The 13,582-nt window shown below is 59.8% G+C and overlaps 2 protein-coding genes across 4 annotated transcripts; both read left to right on the plus strand.

The window, feature by feature from the left end:
• The first annotated feature begins 250 nt into the window (after positions 1 to 250).
• On the plus strand, positions 251 to 9,541 carry SLC12A9 (solute carrier family 12 member 9). Of its 3 annotated transcripts, XM_070566305.1 has the most exons (15): positions 254 to 381; positions 806 to 1,020; positions 1,156 to 1,378; positions 1,609 to 1,743; positions 2,223 to 2,354; positions 2,773 to 3,081; positions 3,741 to 3,848; positions 3,979 to 4,090; positions 4,655 to 4,812; positions 4,918 to 5,000; positions 5,173 to 5,297; positions 5,447 to 5,639; positions 5,811 to 5,985; positions 6,178 to 6,324; positions 8,263 to 9,541. In XM_070566305.1, exons 3-15 carry the CDS (start codon positions 1,198 to 1,200, stop codon positions 9,150 to 9,152), a joined length of 2,748 nt encoding a protein of 915 aa, XP_070422406.1. In that variant the 5' UTR covers positions 254 to 381; positions 806 to 1,020; positions 1,156 to 1,197; the 3' UTR covers positions 9,153 to 9,541. The 3 variants fall into 3 exon arrangements, with proteins under 3 accessions (XP_070422409.1, XP_070422406.1, XP_070422407.1); XM_070566308.1 differs by lacking the exon at positions 806 to 1,020 and having other exon boundaries at positions 251 to 381; XM_070566306.1 differs by having other exon boundaries at positions 258 to 381; positions 806 to 1,378.
• Positions 9,151 to 13,477, plus strand: TRIP6 (thyroid hormone receptor interactor 6). The gene is made up of 9 exons (XM_070566338.1): positions 9,151 to 10,112; positions 10,383 to 10,510; positions 10,596 to 10,721; positions 11,005 to 11,388; positions 11,707 to 11,800; positions 11,915 to 12,084; positions 12,522 to 12,700; positions 12,961 to 13,081; positions 13,208 to 13,477. Exons 1-9 carry the CDS (start codon positions 10,004 to 10,006, stop codon positions 13,337 to 13,339), a joined length of 1,443 nt encoding a protein of 480 aa, XP_070422439.1. The 5' UTR covers positions 9,151 to 10,003; the 3' UTR covers positions 13,340 to 13,477.
• Positions 13,478 to 13,582: the final 105 nt, after the last annotated feature.

Consider the following 13,582-nt stretch of genomic DNA (forward strand, 5'->3'; position numbering starts at 1 on the left):
GCCCCCTTCAGCGTTGGCTCCTCCACGCGCCTCCGAGCTCGGAGTGGGGTCCCTCCCGCGCGGCGGGCGCTTGTTTGCACCGGGGTGATGGGGGCTGTAGGATCCGTGGCCCACACTCCCGAGGAGATGTACGCCCGAAGGGCGACCCGGGGTAGCACCCCGGGCGCACGTGGAGCCGGAGCTGCGCCGGCCGCCCGAGCCCCCAGGGGGCGGGGCTTCCCCGGGCGCGCCCACGGGGCGGGGCCGGCCCGGGGACCAATGGGGCGCGTGCGCTGGGGAGGCAGGCTCCGGGCCTGGCATCCCGGTAGCCGCAGCTGTCTTTCCGGCAGCCGTGCCCCCTCCGGCTCTCGGGGATCACCCCCGAGCGGCTGCGTCCTCCGGGTGAGTAGGGGAGCGCCCCGCCGCCCCCGGGCTGTGGGGGTGTGCCTGGCCGGGGAGAAGCGGATCTCGGCCCCCTCCCACCCGCCCTGGGAGAAAGTGGGCAGCAACCGGGTGGGGGCAGGAGGACCCGGCTTGTGTGGCCGGCCTGTGTTTTTGTTTTGGTAGTCGAGGGGTGTGTTGGGGCTGGTAGAGTCTGAGGGGCGCCTCGTGTGGGTGGAAGGAATCTGGTGAGGCTGAGGAGAGAGGAGGAGCAGATTTGAGATGGGTTGAGGGAGAGGGTTGACGGAGGTGGGGCTTTGGAAGATTTGCAAGTTTCTTGTTGTCCTGGGTGAGGTGATTGCAAGGGGCCGCTTAGGGGGGCGGCTTAGGACTCTGGAGGTGGGGGTGAGGAAGGCTTCCTGCCCATAACTCACTTCCCTTTCAGGAGATTTGCTTCCTCTTGCACTGCCAGTTAAGAAAAGAGAGGATCTTTGCCCCTTCTGAGGACCACTGCCATCCTTAGTCTCAGGGATGTGGGGGAAGGGGTGGCCCCTAGGAGCTGGGAGGGGCCTTGGTACCCAAATGCTGAGGGGCTTCGAGCCTGCTGTTGTCCAGGCAGCGGCCAGGACCAGACTTCCCCCCACTAACTCTGAGTTGCAGGTGTGTGTGTGTGTGTGTGTGTGTGTGTGTGTGTGTGTGTGTTTCCCTGTTGGGGAGGCTTCTGGGTGTTTGGTTAGAGGTGTTTTGGGGGGGCTCTGTGGAGCTGCTTTCCCTTCAGCATCCTGTCTTTTGCAGGCCTCATAACTCACTGGTGGCTTTGTCTGCCTGCTCTCGGCCATGGCCAGTGAGAACTCTCCTCTGCTGGCTTACCGGCTCCTGGGGGAGGAAGGGGTTGCCTTCCCTGCGAATGGGGCTGGGGCTCCTGGAGGAGCATCTGCCCGGAAGCTCTCCACCTTCCTGGGTGTGGTGGTGCCCACGGTCCTGTCCATGTTCAGTATAGTTGTCTTCCTGAGGATTGGTGAGTGGGATGGTGGGGCTTACTTGGGGCCCAGTGGCGAGGAGAAGTGGGACTGGGACAATGTTGGGGAAAGGCCCTGGGAGAGGTGGGTGGATGAAGGGCTTAGGGAGAGGGCTCCTTGTGGCCATGTGTTTAGCTCCAGTGTGAAGGTAACTGACAACCAGTGGGGTGGGGATTGGGGGTTGGGGTGTGTGGGCCACCCTCTGACCTGCTTTGCTACTCTTTCCCAGGGTTCGTGGTGGGCCATGCTGGGCTCCTGCAGGCTTTGGCCATGCTCCTGGTTGCCTACTTCATCCTGGCACTCACCGTCCTCTCTGTCTGTGCCATTGCCACCAATGGAGCTGTCCGGGGGGGTGGAGCCTACTGTATCCTCCAACATTGATGGCCTGGGGCCTGGGCTCTTCTGTCTTGTGGGGAGGGGGAGGGACCCCTTCTTCCATCTCCTGTGGGGCAGGGCAAGAGGGAGGCAAGTTCTAATGAATGTCCGGTGGGTAGGCTGGTATGGGGAAGGTGACCAACATGGCCTTACATGTTACTGCCACTTTCCAGTCCACTGGCTGTCTTCTCAGCTGTCATTTTGGTTCTCTTGTCTTGTCAATTAGGTAGTATTCATTCTACAGATGAGGAAACTGGAGCTCAGGAGCATTAGTGGCTTGGGCAAAACCATGTGGCTTGAGAGTGGCTGCACTGGGACACATTGACACATGGCCAAGGGAACAGTCCCGGTGTGTGCAGGGAGATGAGGCCTGCACAACCAGCTGCAGAGTGCTCTGTGCCAGGGCCCTCCCTCAGCCTCCATTTCAGTTTCTTTTCCCTTAACGCTCGCCCCTGCTTCCACTTTTAGTCATGATCAGCCGGACCCTGGGGCCTGAGGTCGGGGGCAGCATTGGCCTCATGTTCTACCTGGCTAACGTCTGTGGCTGTGCCGTCTCCCTGCTGGGGCTGGTGGAAGCTGTGCTCGATACCTTCGGGGCTGGTCCGTGCTCCCCACCCTGGTCCAGGCAGCTCTTCGGGTTTGCAGGGTCTCGGATTCTGGGATCACGAGGGAGAGAAGCCCTTTCCAGGAGAAGGGCCAAGTGGCCCATTAGCTTGGTGTTCTCAAGCTCCTCCTGTGTGCCTGGCCCTGTTAAGATGTCTGAGAGATTGTCCTGGCCCACAGGGAGCTTACCATCTAGTTGGGGAGGCGAGGCTAATTACCCTTAAAATTGACAGAGCAAGATTCGTGGTGCCCCCCAGGGAGGGCTAGGATGCTGGGGTACAGTTGAGTGGGGGAGTGGGAAAGGCAGCCTCTCTGAGGACAGGTGGGCCAAAGAGGGGCTATTTTCTAGCTTTGAGTCATGGTTGGGGTCCCTCCTGGTGGCCCTGGCCTTCTAACTCTGTTCCTTTCTCTACAGATGCCATGGGGTCCGGGGGGCTCCGGGTCCTGCCCCAGGGCTACGGCTGGAGCCTGCTCTACGGCTCCCTGCTGCTGGGCCTCGTGGGTGGGGTCTGCACACTAGGGGCTGGCCTCTACGCCCGCGCCTCCTTCCTCACATTCCTGCTGGTCTCGGGTTCTCTGGCCTCGGTGCTGGTCAGCTTTGTGGCTGTGGGGCCCAGGAACATCCCCTTGACCCCTCGGCCTGGTCCCAATGGCTCCTCCCTGCCGCCCCAGTTCGGCCACTTCACCGGCTTCAACAGCAGCACTCTCAAGGCCAATCTGGGTGGTGAGCTGGGTACAGGGGTGCTGGGGTTCTCAGGGCGAGGGGTGGGCACTCGTGGGGGCCAGGCCGTTGGAATCCCCGGATGAGAACAGATGTCAGAGAGCATCAGGGGCAGGAGGTCTGGCCCTGGAGCATACAGGGGAATCTGTCAGGCGTGTGTTGGCCACTGTGTGTGTGGCCTGGTGGGCATGAGAGTGACCAGAAGACAATCCCTGCCTTAGAGGAACTTGTTTGGTTGGAGAGATAAGATGTACATTCAGGAAACAATTAAACAGTGCAGTCAGACAGAGTGTGGGTCAAGTAGACAAGAGTCAAGAGAGGAGAGGAGGGAGATCTGAGCACGGCCGGGGAGGGCGGGAGCAGGTGGAGCTGGGCATGGCCCAGATGGGTTGGGGAATTCAGATGGAGCCGGAGGGAAGGCGTCGTGGGGACAGAGCATGGCTGGAGGCCTGGAGAGAGGAAGAGAGCAGTTTAGGGGGAGAAAGAGGTGAGGAGGTCAGCTGAGCCAGGGCCAGAGACAAGTCAGGGCTGGGGTCTTGGTGAGGGTGCTGGGGGAGGCACGGGGGTTGTGGAATGTGAGGAGAAGTTGGCAGGGCCAGGATGCCTGGATTCCTAGGAGGGAGGCTGAGACCCTCTCCTCCCTGGGAACACTCCTTCCTCAGCTGGCTACGCCAAGGACTACACCACGGGGGCCATGATGACCTTCGCCAGCGTCTTTGCCGTCCTTTTTAATGGCTGCACGGGCATCATGGCTGGGGCCAACATGTCAGGTGAAAGGGCTTGCCTGCTGTCTCCTAGGGGTGTGGGGCTGCCACCCTGTGTCCCTACTGGGATGCTGAAGGCTCAGGGGTGTAGGGATGATGGAAGGCTGACCTTGCTCCCTCTGTTCCCCCGTTCCAGGGGAGCTGAAGGACCCCAGCCGGGCGATTCCTCTGGGTACCATCATCGCCGTAGCCTATACCTTCTTCATCTACATCTTGCTTTTCTTCCTCTCCAGCTTCACCTGTGACAGGTGCCTGGGGAGGGGGTGAGCCTGGCCCCCGAGGGGGTGGAGTGGGGTGTCGGGACAAGGTTGGTGCACTTGGATCACCAAGGGAAACACAGGCTGGGGGGCAGGTCCCAAGTTGTCGGGGTGTAGGGAAAATGGGACTGTTTCTCACATTGGGAGAGAGAAGGAGCTGCCGCCGCCGCTGGGAAAGGCTGGTGAAGTGGTGAGAGCCAGTCCACAGCCAGCATTTGTCACGTGCCTAGTACTGCTGTAGGCTCTTATTTGGGGGTGGGGTGAGGAATGGCTTTCTAGTCAATTTGTACTTCCAGAAACAGATGGCTTCTTGTGCATATAATGTAGGGAATGTCCACCACGTGATTAAATGCAAAGCAGCGCAACGATAACCAAAGAATGCCAAGTCTTTCCCCCAGCACACTCGATCTGTTCCTTTGGTCCTCGAGATTGAGGCTGGGGTAGTTGAGAATACCTGGATCTTAACTGCACACAGGGTCGTGAGCACCTTCTCACAAGGACCCTACGATGGGTGCGCATTTATTACCCATGTCCTCTTCCTATCCTTCCCGCTAGGACGCTGTTGCAGGAGGACTATGGGTTCTTTCGCGCCATCAGCCTGTGGCCCCCGCTGGTGCTGATAGGTATCTACGCCACCTCACTCTCAGCCTCCATGAGCTCCCTCATCGGCGCCTCCCGCATCCTCCACGCCCTGGCCCAGGATGACCTCTTCGGTGTGTTGTCCCCTGCCTCTGCCCAGCTCTGAGCCCCACTTCCGCGTCTGTCTCCGTCCCTGCTTGGCTCAGGCTGTTGCATCTGCTGCGTTTCTGTTTGCACAGGAGTCATCTTGGCACCGGCCAAGGTCGTGTCCCGAGGGGGGAATCCTTGGGGAGCCGTGCTGTATTCTTGGGCCCTAGTGCAGGTGAGCCTTCCTCTTTAAGCTGCCCTTCCTCTCACCCTAAGCCCCTTGCTATTACGCTTGCGGGACCAGGAGGGGCTTCGCTCGGGCTGGGAGATGTGAATGAAAAGGCAGGATGCCTTGGAATTTGGTGGGGGTTGCTGCATCAATGCCCAGCCTCTTGGTCCTTGTCCAGCTGGTGCTCCTGGCTGGGAAGCTGAACACACTGGCAGCTGTGGTCACCGTCTTCTACTTGGTGGCCTATGCTGCGGTGGACCTGTCCTGCCTGAGCCTGGAGTGGGCCTCGGCCCCCAACTTCCGGTAAGAGAATAAGATGCCTGTGTCGCCAGAGAAAAAGAGAGAGGAATGGGAAGCACGCGGACCAAGGGGGCGAGGTTGGGGATGGAGTGGAGTGGCACGGTGCCCAGGGCAGGCCCTGAGTTTCCATCTTCCTCTCCATCCACTCCCAGCCCCACCTTCAGCCTGTTCTCCTGGCATACCTGCTTGCTGGGGGTGGCCTCCTGCCTCCTCATGATGTTTCTCATCAGCCCTGGAGCGGCCGGTGGCTCTCTGCTTCTCATGGCCCTGCTTTCTGCCCTGCTCACAGCTCGAGGAGGTCCCAGCAGCTGGGGCTATGTCAGCCAGGCGTTGCTTTTCCACCAGGTCAGGGGTACTTGAAAGAGGCGGGGGAGGGGAGAAGGCAGTCTGGGAACGCCCATGCCCCAAGGAGGCCTTCTCTTCCCTTGGCTGGAGTTGGGGTTCCCTGCTGAGAGGTGTTGAGTGGGGGCTGCCCGCTCCAGCCCTTCCTCCCCACCACCTCACTCTTGTCCCCAGGTGCGTAAATACCTGCTCCGGCTGGACGTCCGGAAGGATCACGTGAAGTTCTGGCGGCCCCAGCTGCTGCTCCTGGTGGGGAACCCCCGGGGTGCCCTGCCTCTACTGCGGTTGGCCAACCAGCTCAAAAAGGGGGGACTCTATGTGCTGGGCCATGTCACCCTGGGAGACCTTGGTGAGCTGCCCTCCACTCCTCTTCTCCCTCTCCCTCTCAGATGCTCCTTGGGTTCTTTGTGTCCCTGAGGCTTGTGCTTCTTCCCTGCGAGCCTCAGCCCTGCCCAGACCTTTTTCTTCTGCCCATTTGGGGTTTGGACTCCAAGAGAAAGTAATGAGTTTGGCTCACATTTGCTGCCTTCCTTCTCTGCAGACTGCCTCCCCTCGGACCCTGTGCAGCCCCAGTACGGGGCGTGGCTGAGCCTGGTGGACCGGGCGCAAGTAAAGGCCTTCGTGGACCTCACCCTCTCGCCCTCCGTACGCCAGGGAGCTCAGCATCTGCTGCGGATCTCGGGCCTTGGTGAGCTGCTCCTCCTGGGCCCCCTTGGGCCTCTGTCTGGCCCCTTTCAATCTCTGCTCCCCTCCCCCAGAGTCTAAACCACAGACTGTAAACTCCAAAAGGAACTCACAGTTGAGTGCAGATAGACACAGCCTCAAAGATAACAGACAGTGTGTGATAAGATCTCAAAGGAGGTGCTTAAGGACTCGAGATGGGATGACACTTGTTTTTTTCTGATCCAAAAATTGGGGCATAGGCTCTGAAGAGAATTTTCTATTTCTGGGGACAATTATTTGAGGCTGGGGGCTGCCCCGTCAAATCCAGGACAGAAGGTTTCTAACCACTCTAGTGCAGAGAAAGAAAAACCACTGTGTGCTGATGTGGTCAGCAAAGGTTTTTTGACGAGATGGTATCTCAGCCCGGCCTTGAAAGGGGCAGAGAAGTAGGGAGTGGTGTAACGTGGTCCCCAGAGGCCGCAAAGGACGTGCAGGCTGCATGGGGCTGATGCTTTTGGATGGAGTGGAAGATTCCCATCTTTGTGACTGCGTCTTAGTACCCAGGAGGCCCCCCACCTTGCCCCCCAGCTTCCTCCAGAGCCAGGCTCAGCCGCCTCCTCCTCTCTCAGTCCCTCTCAGAGTGCATGCTGCCTTCTCCATCTAGAATCTGGCTAAAGTTCAAGTGTTGGACATTGCCCTGTTTCGTGTATAGCAGAATCCTGGAGAACGCTCAGGAGGGGGGATAACTAGCTTAATTTGCAAGATCAGCTGCAGTTCACCCCTGCTGAGGTATTTTGGGGTACTTTCAAGCATTAGTAGGCAGACCCTGGAGCATCCGAGGGCCTAGTCTCTCCTTAGCCCCACCTTTTTTGGGGAAACCCGTGCAAACCTGTGCAAACAGACCACTACTTTCATGAAATGTATCCTGTGGAAAATGATTCCAATAAAACGGAAAAGGTTTTCTCTAAATAGTAAATTCTCCTAGCAAGTAAAATTTGATCTGCTGGTAGATTTTAAGCAATCCGTTTGTTTCACGAGAAGGGGTTTCAGAAGAGTTCTCAGCGTCTTCTTGTAAATGCAGCCCTCTTAAAGGGGGGATTATCTGATTCCATACTGGTTGTCCAAAAATTAAAAGCCAGGAGCTGCTGGCAGGGACTGGGGGCATTGTGGTTGGTACACACACCAACTTAGAGGCTCAGAGAGTGGGCTCTGGTGCTGCGTGCATCGTGTTCACCTGCCGGCCCGTATCTATCAGCCATAAGCCTTTGGGCAAGTGACTTCACCGCTCTGTGCCTTATGTGTAAGAGGGGGTGGAGTAAATAGTCCCTACCTCATAGTGTTGCTTCAAGGATCGGATGAGTTAAAACACGAAGTGCTTTCTTTCAACAGGACGGGGCCCCTGGTTAGTGGGTGGATGTTAGCCATCTCTTCTCTGGGGATTATGCTTTGGACCCACCATCATTAGGGCTTTGCAGTCATGGAAACATCATGCAGCCCCAGTCCGAGTTCTCATCCTCCCCCAGCAGGGTCTGGGTGCTCTCTCCCTGGGGATTCAGACCATGAGCTTGACTAATCCGGGGTCTGGTCTACCCAGTGGAGTCAGACTCGTCTCCCATCATGGAAAAGGTATGCTGGGAGTAGCTTGGAGTGGATGCATCCGACTGCCAGGGACCGGAAGTGCTCTTTAGTTAAAAGAATCCCAAGGCGACCTCTGCCTAAGTGGGAGATATTAGTCATGGATAAATTGAATAAATGCTTGTGAAAGTGTTTGGGAAAACTAAAAGTCATTATGCAAACGTGCATAATGTTGCCTTAAGAGCCCAAGCACAGTGTGAATGTCATACCTGATGGCTGACACACGTCAGCATGTAGGAGTGGGCCCACCCGTATTAGCCTGGGGGTCAACTCAGCCTGTGAGTCTGATTCCTGTCCTTCCTTTTCCCCTCCCCATCTCTGCCCTCAGGTGGCATGAAGCCCAACACGTTGGTCCTGGGTTTCTACGATGATGCTGCACCGCAGGACCACTTCCTGACAGACCCGGCTTTCTCTGAGCCTGCAGATGGCACCCAGGAGGGTGGGACCCCAGCCTTGAGCACCCTGTTCCCTCCACCACGGGCTCCTGGGAGCCCCCGGGCTCTCACTCCCCAGGACTATGTGGCCACCGTGGCGGATGCCCTCAAGATGAACAAGAATGTGGTTCTGGCCCGAGCCTGTGGGGCCCTGCCCCCTGAGCGGCTGAGCCGGGGCTCTGGGGGCACCTCTCAGCCACATCACGTGGACGTGTGGCCCCTCAACCTGCTGCGGCCCCGGGGTGGGCCTGGCTATGTGGACGTCTGCGGCCTCTTCCTGCTGCAGATGGCAACCATCTTGGGCATGGTGCCTGCTTGGCACAGTGCCCGGCTCCGGATCTTCTTGTGCCTGGGGCCTCGGGAGGCCCCCGGGGCGGCTGAGGGGCGGCTCCGGGCACTGCTGAGCCAGCTGAGGATCCGGGCCGAGGTGCAGGAGGTGGTGTGGGGTGAGGGGGCTGGGTCCCAGGAGCCTGAGGAGGAGGAGGAAGGGGACTTTGTGAATGGCAGGCGGGGAGACGCTGAGGCAGAGGCCCTGGCATGCAGCGCCAACGCCCTGATTCGGGCCCAGCAGGGGCGTGGCAGAGGAGGAGGGCCAGGTGGGCCTGAGGGTGGGGATGGCGTGGAGGGGCCTGCCACCGCCCTCACCTTCCTGTACCTGCCTCGGCCACCTGCTGATGCTGCCCGATACCCCCGATACCTGGCCCTCCTGGAGATGCTGAGCCGTGATCTGGGCCCCACGCTGCTCATCCATGGCGTCACCCCTGTCACCTGTACTGATCTCTGATGTCCCATTCCTGAAGTAGAGAGTGCCCAGGCCGGGAGGCCCACCTTGATCAGTGGAGGAGGAGGGGAAGGGCCGCCTCCCGCCTGCTTGCAGATGGTACATGGAGCCCGGTGGAGGTATTAGGGGATCCTGGTCTGGGGCATCTCACCATGCCTGGGAGAGGGGCCCCCCTGGTGCACTCAGCAGGGCAGCTGTCCCGCCAGCCGCCAGCCACGTTGGCCTCCCTCCCTTCACCGGTGCCTTGACGGGGACTGGGTCTCCGCTTGTGACTCTAGGCTACCTCAGTCTCCCCCTCACTCAACAAGACTTGATGACCCCTGAGGTTGTGATGTTTTTGTTCTGTTTTATTTTTCTAACTGCTGAACGTGAATAAAAGACCAAAACACTAAGGGCTGGCGGAGCACTGCTGGGGGGTGGGTAGATGGGACAGGAGCGCGGAGACATCCGTATGGGGGGATGTGGCAAAGAGGAGCGCTGGAGCGCCCCAGCGGCGAGGTGGCCACGTGCGGGACTTGGGGCGCGGGGCCTGGGGGACTCCTGGAAATGGAGGCTGCCCGCAGCCCCCAGACGCCGGCTTGGCGGAAAGCCCTCCCCGCTCGGCAGAAGGGGGCCGACTAGGGAGGGACCGCAGTTTAGGGCCTAGGGGGCCACGTGACCCTCCCCCAGGAATGCGGTGACGTCACCGGGGGCGTGGCTGTCCCCAAAATTGGGGAGGAAGGGGGAAAAAAAAGCCAGAAAAAGTTTCTTTCCTGGAGTCCCGAACGCGGTGTGGGACAGAAGAAGGGGTCCAGGCCAGAGGTCCGGGGCTCCGTGGGACCCTGACTGCGGTCGGGAGGCCCCCGTACCAGGCCATGTCGGGGCCCACCTGGCTCCCCCCGAAGCAGCCGGAGCCCGCCAGAGCCCCCCAGGGGAGAGTGCTCCCCCGGGGCGCCCCAGGGCCGCCGCCAGCCCCCGGAGCAGGTAAGGCAGCCCCATTGGGCCGAGGAGGCCACCTCTGCCCGGCGGCTCCTGCCTCCCGCCCAGCCTGCCCGCCGCCCCTTCCCCGAAGCCCGCTGGGACCAGCCGCCCCTGCCGTCTCGCAGCCCTCCCCGCCTTTCGCCCCATTCTCCCCATTCTCGGAGCCCAGGTGCGGGGGGGAAGGGGAGAAGAGGAACCCAAGAGGGCGGCCTCCACAAGTGTCACCCTCGTCTCCTTCCCCATCCCCCCTCCCTCTCTCTCCCCCCACCCCAGCACTCCAGCCCCACCCCAGGGTCAATTTTTGCCCCCTCCCATCTGAGCAGTGTTACCAGGCCCCGGGGGGACCAGAGGATAGGGGGCTGGCCTGGGTGGGGTGCCATGGAGCACCCCAGCGCTCACAGGTGAGAACCGGGATTGGGGGGTGGGGGTGGGGCAGGAGAAGAGCCCGTGGGATTTGCCTTCTCCCTGCTTCTGCTCCATCCCCAGGGGCTCCCCCCAGACCGAGGGGGCTTACGCCCAGGAAGTCTGGATGCTGAGATCGATTCGCTGACCAGCATGCTGGCTGAGCTGGACGGGGGTCGTGGTCATGCCCCACGGCGGCCTGACCGGCAGGTGACTCCCTTGTCCTGCCCCAGTCCCTCCCCTGCTCCTTGTCCCCTGCCCCCCACCCCCAGCCTAGTCCCTTCTCTGGATTCTCAACCTGGTCCACCCCCCACCTCCACCTCGTGGAAGAAGCTGGGCCACCAAAACTTACTAGGTTGTCAGTTACTCGAGGGCGGGCCCTTGATAAAAACCGGCACTTACCTGGGTCCCACACACATGGGTGGGGGGTTTCCACAGGTGTGTGTCCTGGAATGGGCCCAGCTCACTCCTTCTGGTCTCCATTTCTCCCCAGGCTTATGAGGCCCCTCAGCCCCCTGCCTACCGCACGGGCTCCCTGAAGCCGAATGGAGGGGGTGTTCCTTCCCCACCGCTCCCAGCATCCCCTTATGGGGGCCCCACTCCGGCCTCCTACACAACAGCCAGCACCCCTGCTGGCCCTGCCTTCCCTGTGCAAGTGAAGGTGGCACAACCAGTGAGGGGCTGTGGCCCCCCCAGGCGGGGGGCCTCTCAGGCCTCTGGGCCCCTTCCAGGCCCCAACTTTCCTCTCCCAGGCCGAGGTGAAGTCTGGGGGCCTGGCTATAGGAGCCACCGAGAGCCAGGGCCAGGGGGTAAAGAGGAGGTTGCGGGGGTCTCTGGCCACGCAGGCGGAGGAAGAGGAGGCGGGTATGGGCCCCAGGTGAGCCCCGGTGCTGGGATTTGGGGTCCTCACAGACAACAGGATGCTGATTGGGTGGGGCTTGGGTGGTGTTTAATGTCCTGGTCATCAGAGGCCTTGGGTGTTGGAGCTCTGGATCCCCCAGGGGTGTGGGCAGGTCAGGAAATACAGGAGGGAGGGGACTAGAGCTGTACCCTGGCTCCTCAAGGTGTGGCTCTGGACCCTGGGCTGAAATGTTCTCAGAGGAGCTTTCTGGGTAGAAGTGTTTGGTCACCCTCAGTGATTTTCACAGTGTCGGGAGCTAGAAGGAGGGCCGAACCCCTGATTCTCACCTCCCAGGTCCCCCTGAGCCAGCCTCCTGAGGAGGAACTTGAGAGGCTGACCAAGAAGCTGGTGCACGACATGAACCACCCGCCCAGCGGGGAGTACTTCGGTGAGCTGACCCGGAGGGTGGGGTGGGAAGGGGGAGGTGGGGCTGGAGAGTCAGAGGGACAGCCATCCAGCTCCCCAGCCTATGCAGATTGACGGTGTCCCTCCCTGTCCCCAGGCCGGTGTGGTGGCTGCGGAGAAGATGTGGTCGGGGATGGGGCCGGGGTTGTGGCCCTGGACCGCGTCTTCCACGTTGGCTGCTTTGTGTGCTCTACGTGCCGGGCCCAGCTTCGGGGCCAGCATTTCTATGCTGTGGAGAGGAGGGCGTATTGTGAGAGCTGCTATGTGGTGAGTGGTTGGGGCGGGCAGGAGGCAGGGGGCCTCCATCCAAGGTGGGAACTAGATGTCCAAGCCCCAAAGAGGAACTGAGCTTGAAGCTGGGGAACTAAAACTGATATACAAGAAGGGAGGGATTAAGTAAGTAGCTGAATACTGGCTGCTGGAGGGAAGGATAACAGCCCCTTGCAAATGTGAGGCATTTATTTTAGAGTTCAGGGAATGTGTTAAATTCCCACCACACCCCTGTGAGGCACATATTACCACTGAAGGAAACTGAAGCTCAGAGAGGTTAAATAACTTGTCCAGGAAACCACAGTGCCAAGACTTGCCACCTTTCACTCAATCACGTGCGGCGGATCCATGAACAGATGGGTGGGCTGGCAGGATGCTTGTGGGGCTGCCATGGGTCTCCTAGCCCTCAGCCTTCCTGCCTGCCTTCCCAACAGGCCACTCTGGAGAAGTGCTCCACATGCTCCCAACCCATCCTAGACCGGATCCTGCGGGCTATGGGGAAGGCCTACCATCCTGGCTGTTTCACTTGCGTGGTGTGCCACCGTGGCCTCGACGGCATCCCTTTCACGGTGGATGCCACTAGCCAGATCCATTGCATTGAGGACTTCCACAGGTCAGGCTGGGTCCCCCACCTTTGTCTCAGGATGTCTGGCTTTTCCCATCTTCCTCATCGCTCCTTCATGTCTCAGTACCAGCCTCTCCCGTTTCCTACCCCTGGCTATGCCTCATTTTTGTTAACATCAATCTCTTCCCCAAGATCCAAGACCATACCTCTGGCCTCTCCTGTTCCCTTCTTTATGCCACCTTCTCTGGGCTCCACTGTTAGTCCTCTCCAGCCCAGCTTGACAGCCTCTTGGTTCCCCTCCATCCCAGGAAGTTTGCCCCACGATGCTCAGTGTGTGGTGGGGCCATCATGCCTGAACCAGGTCAGGAGGAGACAGTGCGAATTGTTGCTCTGGATCGCAGTTTTCACATTGGCTGTTACAAGTGCGAGGTCAGGGGGCCTGGGCAATGGGAAACGGGGTTCTTGGGGTCTGGGGTGCTGGGTATGGGAGAGAACAAGGGAGAAGGAATCCAGCGGTTTGGGCCTGATGGAAAGCTGTTGCTTCTTTCCCAACAGGAGTGTGGGCTGCTGCTGTCCTCTGAGGGCGAGTGTCAGGGCTGCTACCCACTGGATGGGCATATCTTGTGCAAGGCCTGCAGTGCCTGGCGCATCCAGGAGCTCTCAGCCACTGTCACCACCGACTGCTGAGTCTTCCCAGAAGCACCCTCCGTGTTCTCCGTTCCCACGACCACCCTCCTTGACATCTGCCTTTACAGCCTTGTCACCAAATGCTATCTCCTCTCCCTCCAATCATGAAATAATAATCGCTCAAGAGTTTACAAAACACTTTCAAGTCTGCTGTCTCATCTGATTTTCAGAGCAGCCCAACACAAGCACGATCGTTGCGACTATCTGCATTTTTAGCTGAGAAGTGACTTCCTCAGATTGCAT

This window comes from Equus przewalskii, chromosome 12 (genome assembly GCF_037783145.1).
Source record: "Equus przewalskii isolate Varuska chromosome 12, EquPr2, whole genome shotgun sequence".
Taxonomy (NCBI): domain Eukaryota; kingdom Metazoa; phylum Chordata; class Mammalia; order Perissodactyla; family Equidae; genus Equus; species Equus przewalskii.

Bases quoted from the DNA above. Each gene is read 5' to 3' on its own strand.
- SLC12A9 (XM_070566308.1), top strand. From the start codon at position 1,198: ATGGCCAGTGAGAACTCTCCTCTGCTGGCTTACCGGCTCCTGGGGGAG. The intron at 4,813-4,917 runs GTGTGTTGTCCC...CTGTTTGCACAG, and splicing joins GGCCCAGGATGACCTCTTCG to GAGTCATCTTGGCACCGGCC. The intron at 6,325-8,262 runs GTGAGCTGCTCC...CTCTGCCCTCAG, and splicing joins GCTGCGGATCTCGGGCCTTG to GTGGCATGAAGCCCAACACG.
- TRIP6 (XM_070566338.1), top strand. From the start codon at position 10,004: ATGTCGGGGCCCACCTGGCTCCCCCCGAAGCAGCCGGAGCCCGCCAGA. The intron at 11,389-11,706 runs GTGAGCCCCGGT...CTCACCTCCCAG, and splicing joins GAGGCGGGTATGGGCCCCAG to GTCCCCCTGAGCCAGCCTCC. The intron at 11,801-11,914 runs GTGAGCTGACCC...CCCTGTCCCCAG, and splicing joins GCCCAGCGGGGAGTACTTCG to GCCGGTGTGGTGGCTGCGGA.